This window comes from Haplochromis burtoni, unplaced genomic scaffold (assembly GCF_018398535.1).
Source record: "Haplochromis burtoni strain Fernald_Lab_line unplaced genomic scaffold, NCSU_Asbu1 Contig_553, whole genome shotgun sequence".
In the NCBI taxonomy this organism is placed as follows: domain Eukaryota; kingdom Metazoa; phylum Chordata; class Actinopteri; order Cichliformes; family Cichlidae; genus Haplochromis; species Haplochromis burtoni.
In genome coordinates, this window is record NW_024582914.1 from 121,316 (window position 1) to 134,812 (window position 13,497).

Sequence of the window (13,497 nt, forward strand, 5' to 3'; positions counted from 1 at the left end):
ACACACACACACACACACACACACACACACACACACACACACACACACACACACTAATATGCTGCAGGCCCAACATGTCATTGTTACCTGATATTCATGGTGTGTAGGAGAGACAGATGAAGGAGAAGGTCATGTGTGTGATGTCAGAGGCGGCACGTTCAATGCTGGCCGTGGGTTTGATTGCCGCTCGCTCTTCTTGCACAGCCTCGGGCTCCCTCTACCCTCTGTCTTCCCCACCCACCTCCCACTATCGTCAGCATCGGTCCAGCCCCCACCAGGAGACAAGCAGACCTTTCTATTTTTGATTTCTAGTCCAAGATAAAACAATAGTACAGCATGCTCTCAGAAATCACTGACAGAGGCTGTATTTACAGTATCAAAGCAAGCTAATATTAATGGCTCGGCGGCTGTGTTCCAGGATGATGAATTATGTATGTAACACATACAGTACAGCAGCCAAACTTTATTCTGCTGAGATCCGGAGAGGATAACAGTGTTTTAGTGAAAATCTTGCAAAACTTTTCTTTTTATCTCTAGTAATACTTTGCATGTACTCTGCAAGCTTTAAGAGTCTAATCCCTCAGGATGAAGGCATAATCTCCAATAATATTAACAAACACACAAACAAAGAAGCCCATAAATTCAGAGCTCCTCATTTAGATGACCTTTACAACTCGATATCGTCTTAAGCCCGTTGAGTTATAAAATGTTATTAAAATCAACTCAGACAGACTTGTTTTTAATAAAGAAGCAAAAGCACAGAAAAAAAAGGTTAAAAAGTAGGACCTGTCATGAAAATATGAAAATATTCTCTCTCCATTCAGTTTTTATCACATGCTGCGTTGTCACATTTGTCAAATCCATGTGGAGATGGAGGGAAAAGGTTTTTTTAAGCATTTCTAAACTCATTTCATACTGTTGAAAATAAGTCATTGTTTCTTCCAGTCGCTCATGCCAGGATTAGGATTAAACCAGGATTGCACCAAGTTCTCCAGCACCTGCCAGATTCTGTTGTAAAACCTAAAATCTCAGCAACTAAATTCAATCAGAATCCAATCAGAACAACAAAAAACAAGAATGGTAAATTAAGTTTAAATTACCACATTTATTGGTTTGGTCTTTATTTAGAAATTGAAAAATTAAATCCTTTCTCAAAGATCCAAAGCCATCTCAAATAACCTCTTCCATTAAGTTTCAAATCATTGAAGGTGACTAATGTGTCATTTCATTATTTTTTTCTTGTAGAGCTTCTTATCGTTGTAATCATTATTCCAATATCCAGGCATGAGGCTCTTTTATCTCACCATAAAACAGTTGGCAGCCTGAGTTTCGATTTGCTTCCTGATCCATTAGCGGTACCTAATCTTTAAACGGAGATATAACAGACCCTTTAGCATGCCCTGCTCTGTTGTGTTGCACACAGCAATGAATGAGTTGAACACAAATGCTAACAAAACAAAGCAACTGTCTGGACAAAAGGCTAACAAGAAGGTTTTTTCCTTGCAGCACTGGTAGCTTTACAAAAGTCATTGTTGCAAGATGTCGGTACAAACATGCTTATCATTTTCAAGTTTCTTTATGGAAGCCCCCCCAACCCCACCCCCTAAGAAATATCTTTGATTTTTATTCAGATGCAAATGTGCATCCTTAGGGGGGGAAAGGGCATTCTTTTAAACAGAAGGAAAAAAAGGGAAAAGAAAGACGGAGAGGAAGTTCAGCTTATCACCACTCAACAGATGTTGTGACTAAATGTGTTGGTTTGCCTCATCACTCAGGCTGAGCGAAGTAAAGCTCCAGAGCCGGGCCGTCTGAATGGACGGAGTCAACCAGCTGCAGCTAAAACACACACACACACACACACACACACACACACACACACACACACACACACACACACACACACACACACACACACACACACATTTATCTAGTAGCTGTAATTTGCTTCAATGACAGAGGTGGAAGGAGCCAGAGGATCAGGATGAGAACTTTGAGGCTGCCAAAGGCCGTTGGCCAAACGCAGGAAATTCATTTTCCAAGAGGAGACATTAAATGCATCATGCAGCAGGACAGTCAGTGCCACAGCCAGGTAGCTTTCAGAAAGTGCTGAGTGGACAGAGTGGGGGACTTTTGACATAAAGAAAAAAGATCAAAACATTTTGTTTAGTTCCTGTGAGACCGAACAGCAACACAGACATTGAAAACATATTTCTGTCTACTACATGGTTTGAAGCCAGGTTTTCCAACTGTATTTTCTATGAAACACATTCTGATGAGATACAAAACTAGCTGCATTTATCATATCACAGTCTGGTCTTCTACATATACCAGCGTCCGGGCATCCAGTGTTTACTGTTTCCGAGATAAGCGTCCCATTTTGTGGATGATGTTCGTAAACTTTTCACCGTTATGAGGAAAATCATTCCAATAGAAGTTAAAGAATAGAGACAAAGATGGAAAGACTAAAGGAAAAGCAAACTCATGACATGCAAATGCAAACCCCTCACGTCAAAGGTCTTTATAGAGAGTAAAAGTCCTCAGTGCCTCCAAAATTATGCACATTAATTTAATTTAGAATCAGAATCAGAAACTTTATTGTCATTGTCACAAGAACAACGAAATTAAGAATGGTCCCCGATCATTGCATCGGGGACCATTCTTAGTTAGTTAATTTACTGCTTGTTACCGCAGTATGATTGAGTCTGAGCTGAGGGGAAGCTACAATTTAGTCCAAATTAGCTTCTGTTGCTTAAAGTTGTGTATTGAAAGATGTGTCACCAATATGAAAAAGTAAAATACAGAGAGCAAAAACATTTCCTCATGAAAACAGGATCAAATTTGACTTTGAGCAGTCACGAACTCCATCCTTAAGTATTTTCAGGATTACATTTCCAAACCAAAAGTGCCTTATTATTGTAAACATGAAAGAATGTGATAAGACATCATAAAAATGTAGCTGCTGCTTTGAACTCCTGTGGTCTAACATCTGGTTTGTATCCGTTTCTGTATTCAGTAATATGTACTTCTCAGTGTTTCTCCTCTTACCCTCTTTTTACTCTTTAATGAAGGCTGTTTTTTAGCTAACCCCCATATTAGCAGGTGTGTGAGCTTTACTTGTATCTCTTTAGATCATGCACCTCTATAGGTGGTACACATGCCTTTTTTTTCATGCCTGAACATGCAGGTGGGATTTCGGCAGTAAGCTGTGTTGTGGGTCGGAACGTTCAAAGCAACAACAAGATCAATCGAACAGCTTCTCTGAGACCTGAAAAGTGCAGTAGGTAGTTTTTTAGCAGAGACAAAACAAGAATCACAGAAAGCATAAAAGTTTTCAAAGGAGAAGTGCAGCCTCGCAGTAGTAAAAGTAGGTTAGTGACTGGAAGGTTTTTGGCTCAGATCCCTTGAGATAATGTGGCAGGTGCCCTTGACCGAGGCACTGAAGGCTGGCAGACCAACAACTGTGGTGATGCTGCCAACAGCAAGTGAACAGTGGTTTTAAAAAAAGTGCAGATGTCTCTGTTGTTGCTTGATAAATAAAGAATTTTAGGATCACTCGCTTATTTTTCCTTATTTTTTCCCCTCCTTGTCTCCATTACTTCCTCTGTGTCATTCTTGGACTTGTCCTCTTGTCATCTGACTTCCCTTCTTTTCCCTGTCTTGCAATATAATGTCCATGGTTGGTTGATTTGGGTGAGCGGGGGTGGGAACAGGAAAGGCTTCCACAGTTCAGGGCTCCAGAGAGCTTGGCCGGGCAGCAGCAATCAATCACAGGCTAAATCCCTCCTCTCTCAGGACGGCCGTGTGCCAGGTAACATGGTCAACAGCTGCAGAGAAATATTAAGCCTACAGCAGGTATCTGAACTTAAACAGACTGGTAAACAAGGTCTCTGAAATGTCTGCAGTTTGGAGAAACGTACTGAGTATAGCAATGTGCAAAAAAACCAAACAAAAAAATCACACCAGGCAGTGCGTTGGCTGTTTGTTCAAATATTTGACGCCAAACTTTTTCATGCATGAAAACAATAACTGTCCTTACTTTATGTCAGCAGTAAAAGTACCAGGATAGGCAAAAATCTCAAGGTGGTCAGTTGTGGACACGAGAAAATTTACTTTTTTAAACTCTTTATCACACAAGTGTCATAGTGGTCAGCAGGACTTATTTATGATTTTTCATCTTTAGGAAAGCATTTGAATTTCGTGCCCAGAGTGATTGAGGAGTCACAGTCATGTGAAGCGCACCTCGGAGGGGCTGATTTTTCTGTCTGCTTGTCCCTGTGTTGCTTTGGTACACCGTGAACCTCCGTAAAGCTCCTCTCTTCTTTCCAAAACCCTTTGAGTTTTAGCACTAACGGTAACAGTTACAGTCGTTTAAAGAGCGTTTGTAAAATAGGAAGCTCGTGTTATAATCCTGGATAAACTGTGATAGCCAACTGTTCTTTTTAAAGGTATACAAATATTGACCCTCGGTTTGTGCTTCTCTTGCAGACGTGTCTAGAGTTGGAGCGGTATCTACAGACCGAGCCCAAGCGACTCTCAGAGCTCTTTGACGATGAGCTGGACTGCCTCTTAACGCCGGCGTTTATGCAGGGGGGTGACAGTGATGAAGACCTGATGGACCCCCTCCTTCCCAGCCTCCCTGACCAGCCCAGTCCACCTTCGCTACTTGTGACCCTCCCCAAGGTGCAGGCCAAAATTCTACATGTTCCCAATCCCAACAAGAACCAGACAGCAGCTGGGCCTGAAACCCTCACAGGCAAAGAGCAAGTCCTCGGAGGAGTCAGTGCAGCTCAGCTTAGTGCCGCTGTCACTTCCCTAACACCGCCATCATCACCGGAGCTTGGCCGACACCTTATTAAGCCCACACAGACGCTCACTGCAACAGCAGACGGCACATTAACGCTCAAACTGGTGGCAAAGAAGGTGGGATTAGGGGCGGCTAAGCTGGTAGCAGCGCGAGCGTTACCATCCCCACCAGGCCGAGGAGGAGCCCTCAGTGACAGCGAGCAGGGAGGGGTGGGAAGTCTGGCAGGAGACGTACCAGAGAACAAGAAGAGAGTCCACCGGTGCCAGTTTAATGGTTGCAGGAAGGTTTACACCAAGAGCTCCCACCTGAAGGCACATCAGAGGACCCACACAGGTAAAACCTTAATTGCATTCCCAGGAATTCAATTCACGATGCCACTAGTGTTTCTGATGAACTTAAAGTTTTCCACGTGGCAAGGAGGGAAGAGGTGTTGTCTGATGATGTCTGCGGGTTAGAAGCTTCTGATTTTGAATTAAAGACTCTAGCCTGGAGCTGGAAGCTTTGAGTACGGCTTAGCGTGCTGTTTTATGATGTTTCACACTATGATTTGGTTGAGTTTCCGCAGAAATCTGCAAAGAAAACATCTGATGGATTTTTAAAAGAGATTAAAAGCTCTTTTCTTCTTCTTGTGCTTCTCAGATGATCCTCCAGAATTATTCATTTGCTTCTTGATATCACCTCAGTGCCAGAAAGGCCCTGCCTCAGTAATTGCCTGATGATTGATAGACTGGTAGTAAATTACTTTGCGAATTCAGCCGTGTCCAACTGGGTCTGACGTGCAGCTTTAGCTGCTTACTGCAGCTGCCCCATCTGTGACCCTCAAACAGAACACATGCCGGCTAATGCGACCAGGAAGGGGCAGGGAGCTGCGAGTTTTCTGTAGTGAAAGCATGAGGAGACAGGCTTTGGCTTGTTGAAGTAGACTCATAATCAAAGATGGATTTGACTGATGTAGCCTAAGATGAATAAACTTTATATTCCTTGTATTTTACTCTGTAATAATCCATCTGTATAGGTCACAAAGTAAATTATGACAGAGAAGCAGATCCATGTTTCTGAAGGTTATTCAGATTTAAAAGCTTTTACCAAGACATTTATCATTAGTCATAACAAATAACAGATAAATAACCGAAATATGGTATTTATGGCTTATAAATACCTGACTCATACCTGGATCATTAAGCTCCAGGGTAGAAACCCATTCAACAAAACTCTCCGCACCTCAGCATCCACTAACCCCACTCTGTGATTTTACATGGCCGAACACTTCATGGCGGAGTTGCTGGCGCTCCTGAGAGCCCCCCCCATTCTTTCAGAAATGTTTGGAAAAGCGGTCTGCATGCCCAGTTGCTTGATTTTATACACCTCCGGTCAGGGAAGTAATTGGAACACATGAATTCAATGATTTGGATGGGTGAGTGAATACTTTTGGCAGCATAGTGTATCTCTAGTTTTAGTGACAGGAACCAGTGCACGGTTGAGTTTCACATTCTGACAAATCCACTCATCAGTTTCGAGGTAACAAAAAAAAGCCTCCTGGATTTAAAAACTTCTGCCTGAGTGACTCGGGCTGAACCCATCATTTATCTGCAGCATAGGGGATGTGCAGATTTGTACCACCTGAAGGTAGCATTATTCAACTTTAGCTTTAACCACACCATCATTTACTGTAGTGGTTTATGTCCTCCAGTTGTCATCATACAGTGTTAGCAGTTTCACCAGGATCACAGTACGTAGCCTGAAGACCTCGTCTGTATTAATACCGGCAACTTTGGCATCATAAATCCAGCATGTTACAGGCTTATATGATCCCCAGCAACCATTGCATGGCTTTAAGTATAGCATTACATTCCAGGCCAGCACCTGGCATAGCTGGGGGAACCCACCACTGTAGCTTTATTGTAGCTAATCCAGAGTGGAGCCGCTAGTTTTCTGGTGCCCTGACGCGAGCTCGGGTATCTTTAATCTTCTGATTATTCCACAGACGAGTCATGCTAACCAACGATGAGCTTTTAAAGGCAGAATCATTCACTGTGGGGAAAAAAGACGAAGAGGACACCCTGAAGACACAGTAGCTTCCACACTCTGTATGTGTGTGTGCGCGCACGTGTGTGTGGCATAAATGTGGGGGTGGTGTATTCCCTCCCGATGTGTTCATTACAAGCGCAGTGCTGTGGTTTAATTAGCTTAATCCTCTTTTTGGGTTATTATAACCATAAATCATTGAACATACATGTAGGGAGGGATTAGCATAGCAGAAACTACAGGGAGGAGCAGCAGTAGAAAGCCTGCACAGTGTCAATACAGTTACTGTCACATAGTGCACACCAGAGGCCATTAGAAACATCATTATATTGAGGTCTGTCAGCGGCTATGCTGCACGTGTGCTTCATTTCCTTTTTTTGTAGAAAACGTATTAAAGCGTTCATACTGAAAACAATTTCTCCTTTTTTTTCCTTTCTTATACGGAAATGTTCAATTAGGGGTGAACAGAAACATTAATAGATGCAACGGATAGACGCAAATGAATTCACTTAATCTCTAAAGTGCCCATCCGGCGCTGTTCTGAGTCGCAGCCAGGGTTTGTCTAGTTCTCCACTGTTTTACTTTTCAGTTTCTTGGATGTGGTTGGATCTTTAAAAGCAGTACACAGCTAATTGTATCACTTTGCGCTTCAACATAATATACTTAACTACATATTTGGCAGCCAAGTTAGCGGGATAGTTGGCCAGTTTTGGAAAGAGGCTTTGCCTTTCAAAAGTCTTTGCTGCACATTTTTGAATGAGCATGAGCTCAGTGTGGAGGAGTTTTGTTCTACAGCCAAAAAAGTAGATGAATAAATACATAAGAGCAATAAAATATGAGGATTTGCATGCATTACTTTGCAGCTCGCTGGAATGCTGATTGTCATTATCATCTTATACCTAGCTTCTGCAGGCAATCAGTCAAAATCCTTCCTAACTTAATTTAGTTACAATTATTAATGCATTGTTTGATTAAACAAAGTAATAAAAGATACATTGGCTGAACCAGTGTAAGCATATATCACTGGTGTCTTTTTTTGTTGTTGTATAAAATAGAGATGCAAACAGCAGTGATGTAGTCAAACTGCAGAAACGCCCGTTTGTCAGCCACAGGCCACATAAGTTCAGCAAGAGAGGAAGAGAAAAGAAAATGGTAGTTAAAGTGAAAATGAATTTCTCAGCAGTCTGCAGCACCTCACTCAGTGTGAGTGATTTAGTGCAAGTTAGCAGGTATGTTGCGCTAACTGAACCTTTCACGTTATCCGAGCGATGCAGCTGAAGCAACAGAAATAGTTAATGAAGCAAATGAATAGCAGCCTTGTTACAGCCATAAAGTGTACAGATAAACTCAGTGTGCAATAAAGTAGCTCCTGGAAGTATTTTTACTGAGGAGGAGAGGAGAACGACAAAAAAACGTAAAGTCGGTATGTAACCTTAAAAGGGGGGAGTATATAACCAATTATTATAGAATGGTAAATAAATTAGGAATTATATAAATTGCATTTTACCTTTTCTATTATACCTGTGTAACCAGAGCACAGAATGTCACTGCCAACCAACCACCAGCCACAATATGCAACAAATACCTTTATAAGTGAGCTGTATCAATAGTGGTGATCCTGAACTGTTTACAGTATTAGAATTTTATGCATTTTTACAAAGATAACATTTTTTATTTTGAAATAGTACAATAGTATAGTTCATGTTGTAAGATTCGGTAAGCATGTAGTTACCTGTGATTGTTTGTTGTTTGTAGAATTAGTTATTTCTTAAAAACATTAAGCAATAGAATTGTTTAAATAAAATAAAAATTCACCTCCATCAGTTTTTTTTTTTACAAAACAAAATTAACCAGGGTGACACTTCAGCTGGCCACGTTTCACCCAGACTGGGTCCTGAACTTGTCAACATTTTCAAGTTCATCACAGGCGGGTGTAGGTGACAGTGTGTAAATACAGAGTCAGACACTCCTCAACAGTCCTATGTCACATGCAGCAGTTCCTCAACAACAAATCAGTAGGTTACAGTTTCATGTAGTGAAGGAGAGGCGTTATTTTCCATTCAGGTCTGTGTGGTTCGGAAACTTCTTTAGCATACTGTTGTACCTTGCTTGAGTCACTGCATTCGAGAGCAGTGGGACCGCATTAACATTTGTGAAGCATGAGGTGCATGTTCAATGAAATCTGCATAACCTCATAATGATGATGCTTGTATTGTGTGACTCAATATTACGTGATGTGAGGTGTATTCTGTCTGTGTTCTGTCATGCAGGTTAAAACACTGGTCACTCCGGTTTAAGTCGACACCTCCACCCCCACCCAATATAGGTGACACCACAACCTCATGTGGAGTCAGGAGAAGCCCTGCTGTAACCTCTCGACATCCTCATAGAATCCAAACTCCAACCTGTCTCTCTCTCTCACTCTCTCCCTTTTGCTTATTCGGTTTGGGTTGCCAAGCAACTGCATCACACTCTTCCATAATTGGTTGGTGGCTGGTGGATTGTCCATGCCTGTTAATCTCTCTCCGAGTCGCTCTCTCACTCTCTCTTTTTCTCTCTCTCTCTCTTTCTTTCACACACACACACACACACACACACACACACACACACACACACACACACACACACCACTACCCCCCTCCTCTCTTCTCTCTTTCTCTCAGTTGCTAGGTGACTTTATCATGCATCCTTGCCTTGCCGTGCTATAATTGGCTGGCGTCATGGTTGCTGTGGCGTCAGGCCCAAGCTGGCCTTGCTTCATTCCTCTAACACTGTGTGCGTGATATGGTGTGTGTGTGTGTGTGTGTGTGTGTGTGTGTGTTTGTGTGTGTGTGTGTGTGTGTTTGTGTGTGTGTGTGTGTGTGTGTGTGTGTGTGTGTGTGTGTGTGTGTGTGTGTGTGTGTGTATTTGAGGGGGGTCCTATTGGAGGAAGACGAGGGGCTTGGGCCAATTACAGAAAACGAGTGTGAAACGGCAGCCTGTCTGGCACCTGCGGCCCGCACTCATACCCCGTATCACACACACACACTCAAGCACATACATGTAGGTTGAGATTGTAACATTTCTTCAACAAGCCTACAGGATAAGCTGCCAAGTGCTTTTCTATTCTATGTAGAAAATAATGGTCCCATAGTCAGACCACAGAGGACTCTGAGGAGTGAAGTATAAGGATTCACACATTCAGATACTGCTGCTGAACATGGGTGGTACTTTGGTTCTTTGCAGAGCTTGAAGTGATCTGCTGTAGAATCACATGTTTTACAGCTGTACCAGAGCTGTAACAAAGACTTATGAACCCCTGAGGGAAATAGAAATATTTACTGGTAAATGGTGTATATATATAATATATATATTATATAATATATATATATATATATATATATATATATATATTATATATATATATATAATATATATATATATAAACACAGTGCTATGCAAAAGCACTGAGAAACCCATTATTTCTTTATTATTTGCTAGGAAACACTATTGAAATGTATTTAAACCTGTTACACATATATTATAGAAAAAAAAGCATATAACACAAAAACAGAGTTTGTACACTTCTAACATTAAATATGATTGTTTAAGACCACCGTTACTCTTCAACAAAGCATTAGGCAGCTTTCTTGTAATTTCTGTAAGTAGTCTTCAGGAATATGTTGGGTTTTTTTGTTCTGTTCTCAGTCAAGATGATCCCATACTCCTTGTTGAGATCAATCGACTTCTGGTGGAGTGAAGAATGGAGTAGGTGCATATATTGTGCTTTTCCGCACTGACCTGAAAACCATTGGGGGGTTTTTTCGTCCCAAACTTGATCGGCTTCTTATTTAAATGAACAGTATTTCTTTGAAAAGCTACATGGCCTCTGGAACCAGGCTGATGAAATCAAAAGACAACAAAAGAAATGACTCGCCTTCCTCAGCTAGCCAGATGAGCATGCCCGCCTTGGCCAGCTTACTGGAGGAGCACCAACAGTCCATATCAATGACCGTGTCCTCCGACATTAAAGCAGTGCTTGCCTCTCTTAAAGCTAAACTGGACACGGACAAGCTACACTGACTGACCTGAAGACCAAAGCCAGCTCAACAGAAGAACGCATCCAGGCCTCAAAGCATCATTCAAGCTTGTGCTAAACTCAAGAACAACAATATTGACTTAGATGGACGTACTCACTGGACCAACATCAGGATTATTGGCCTGTCAGAGTTCATCGAGGGACCCCGACCATCAACTTTTTTCTCTAAAGTCCCAATGAAGATATTCGGGGAACAAGTGCTGCAGACTCCGCCAGAGCTGAATCGTGCCCAGTGCACCCTCGTTCCCAAACCACGACAGGGGGACAAGACCGGGGCCAATGATCATGTTTTCATCGACACCAAACTAAAGAGTTGGCCTGTAAATGGAGGAATGACTTGAAGCACAGAGTCAGTGTTGGGTTGAGGAGCAGAATGAGAGAGTTGGTTTATCCATTCATTTATTTCCAGAGATCCAGAGAGAAGCGGCGGGCAGAAGGGCAGGGAGGTGAGGTGAACGCGGCTGAAGCATGTAGCCTGAATGGATGAGTTGTGACGGACAGCCAGCAAAGGTTATGCCGCCTGAGCAGGTGAGTAGTGGCAGATGACCACCGAAGCGAACTGCAGGGGAGTTGAGTATTGTTCCAGGAACAGCAAAAGCAAAGTAGAGACACAAGGAAACAGCAGTTAAAATACGAAGAGGCAAATAACAAGAGAGAGAAGAGCTGAGTTACCACGATAGGAGTAGCTGACGGACTGGCGATGAGTAGAAGGCTGCGGTGGCCTGCTGATTGCCTCTGATGGAATCACAGATGGGTGATGCAGGTCTGGAAACAAGCCAGCACGAAAAAACATCTAAAAACAGCAGACACTCACTCAGAACATGACACATCTGCCATAGATTTCCTCCCTCAAATCTTTTAAGGACACACTGCACACCATGGAAAGATATGCCATGTTTTCAGCTAATAGCCCTTTGATTTTTACCTTGTTGGTACAAAGTCTTTTTTATGTGTTACTCACATATTTTAAAGTACCTGTCCAGTTTAGGTGGCATTTTGAATCAGATAGTCAAACGCGGTAAATCTATTCAAAGCTATGATCCAGTCCTGGTTTTACTTTTGGCATCTGACATAACTGGTCTGGAAATGTTCAGCGTGTTTTTGTTTCATCACAGCTCATGGGCTGCTTTCCTGTGATATATCTGCTTGTGCATTTATTCAAGTGCCCTGGTGAGAGTTTAATTTACAAGGAGTGAAATGCAGTAGCTTGTATTTTAAATGAGCTGCTCTTACCTCCTTCTACTATTTATGCTACCTTCAGTCATCGCCACTTCTCAGACTAAATGATCAAATGAATTTTACACCAAAGCCATCAGCATAGTTTCTAAATCAGAAACTTCACTGATTCATTCATAAAAAACTTTAAATCTTCATATAGACCAGTTATACCAGTACCATTGGTAGATGTGCTATGTGAAGCCTACTAGGTCCAGCCAACAAGCTGTACTGTCTCAAGACATGTGGTGTCACTTATGGAAACAAACCTCAGCATTATAGTGAACTCTTAATGATAAAACACAATGAAATACAGATGGCAGCTGCAGAAGTTTGGAGAGATGAGATTACCCTGCTCTGAGCCCCCTGAGACACTCTGTCCACAGTGATCCACAACACTACGGTGGTTAAGAAGAGCTGTCGCTAGACATTTACAGCAGAGAGACGGGAACGAAACCCAGATCCCTGTTGTGGGAATCTGCGTCAGGCTGCATGAGATTTGACTGGAGAATTTGAATATGCAAATCCTGGAGAGCAGAGCTCGTGATCTGGAATTAATTTAGTCCAACTGAAACTGCAGTGATGTTGTGTCTACGGCGAAAACACGCAGCCGATCAAAGAGACGCACTAACTGTGGGGAAATAAAGGGGAAGAAGGGCATCATTCACAGTCGGATGTTCCTGTAGCACATCATCTTTTACGTCTCGTTGCATCACCTTGCTGTCAGAGCGGCTCGCCACCTCACATCCTGGTCCGCATGAAGGTGTACTTTCTTGTAGCTGTACTATACTGCTGCAATGATTCAAGGTGATGAATTGAGACAATTAAACTTCATAAAAAAATTATAAGACAGAGACGTTATGGCCTGCAGTAAGACTGCGGACATAAAAAGCAAAAAAAGATAAATAACCTGAGAGAAAAGAAGGAAGCTGTATATGTAAAAATGTCTGAAATGTTAATGTTTCTTTCAACTACTCAGACTTAATTTTCAAACCAGATTGCCATTTCAACTCACGCAGTTCTGTGCTAGGCACCTAAAATGGTACCTTAGTGGGCAGCCATTTAGTCGTCTTTCATGCTGCACGCATTCTTCATCCCTCGGCCCGTCAGAAGCGAGCAACTTAGCGTCTCACCAACATCATTTCAGTTAAGGCAGAATCTGTTGTTCCTCCAGCAGTTACTTTGTCTCAACCTTGCTCAAGCTTTTCATCATTTTTCTGGCTCTGACACAAGAGGATGATGATGATTAAAGTGAATCCCGCCAACAAAATTCTGATTGGTTTTATTTTTTTATTTTTTTTGTAACACCAGACTTGTTTGAATCACTGACAAAGCCAAGTTGTGGGTGGGTCTGGCACCAGGTTTGTTTTCTTTT

At 42.1% G+C, this 13,497-nt stretch overlaps 1 protein-coding gene across 1 annotated transcript in view; it reads left to right on the forward strand.

Moving 5' to 3' along the window:
* Positions 1-13,497, forward strand: part of klf7b (Kruppel-like factor 7b) — a 64,155-nt gene that overhangs the window by 34,330 nt on the left and 16,328 nt on the right. The window contains exon 2 of the mRNA XM_005947837.3: positions 4,486-5,137. Within this exon, the coding sequence (XP_005947899.1) occupies positions 4,486-5,137 (652 nt within the window). The remainder of the gene's footprint in view (positions 1-4,485; positions 5,138-13,497) is intronic.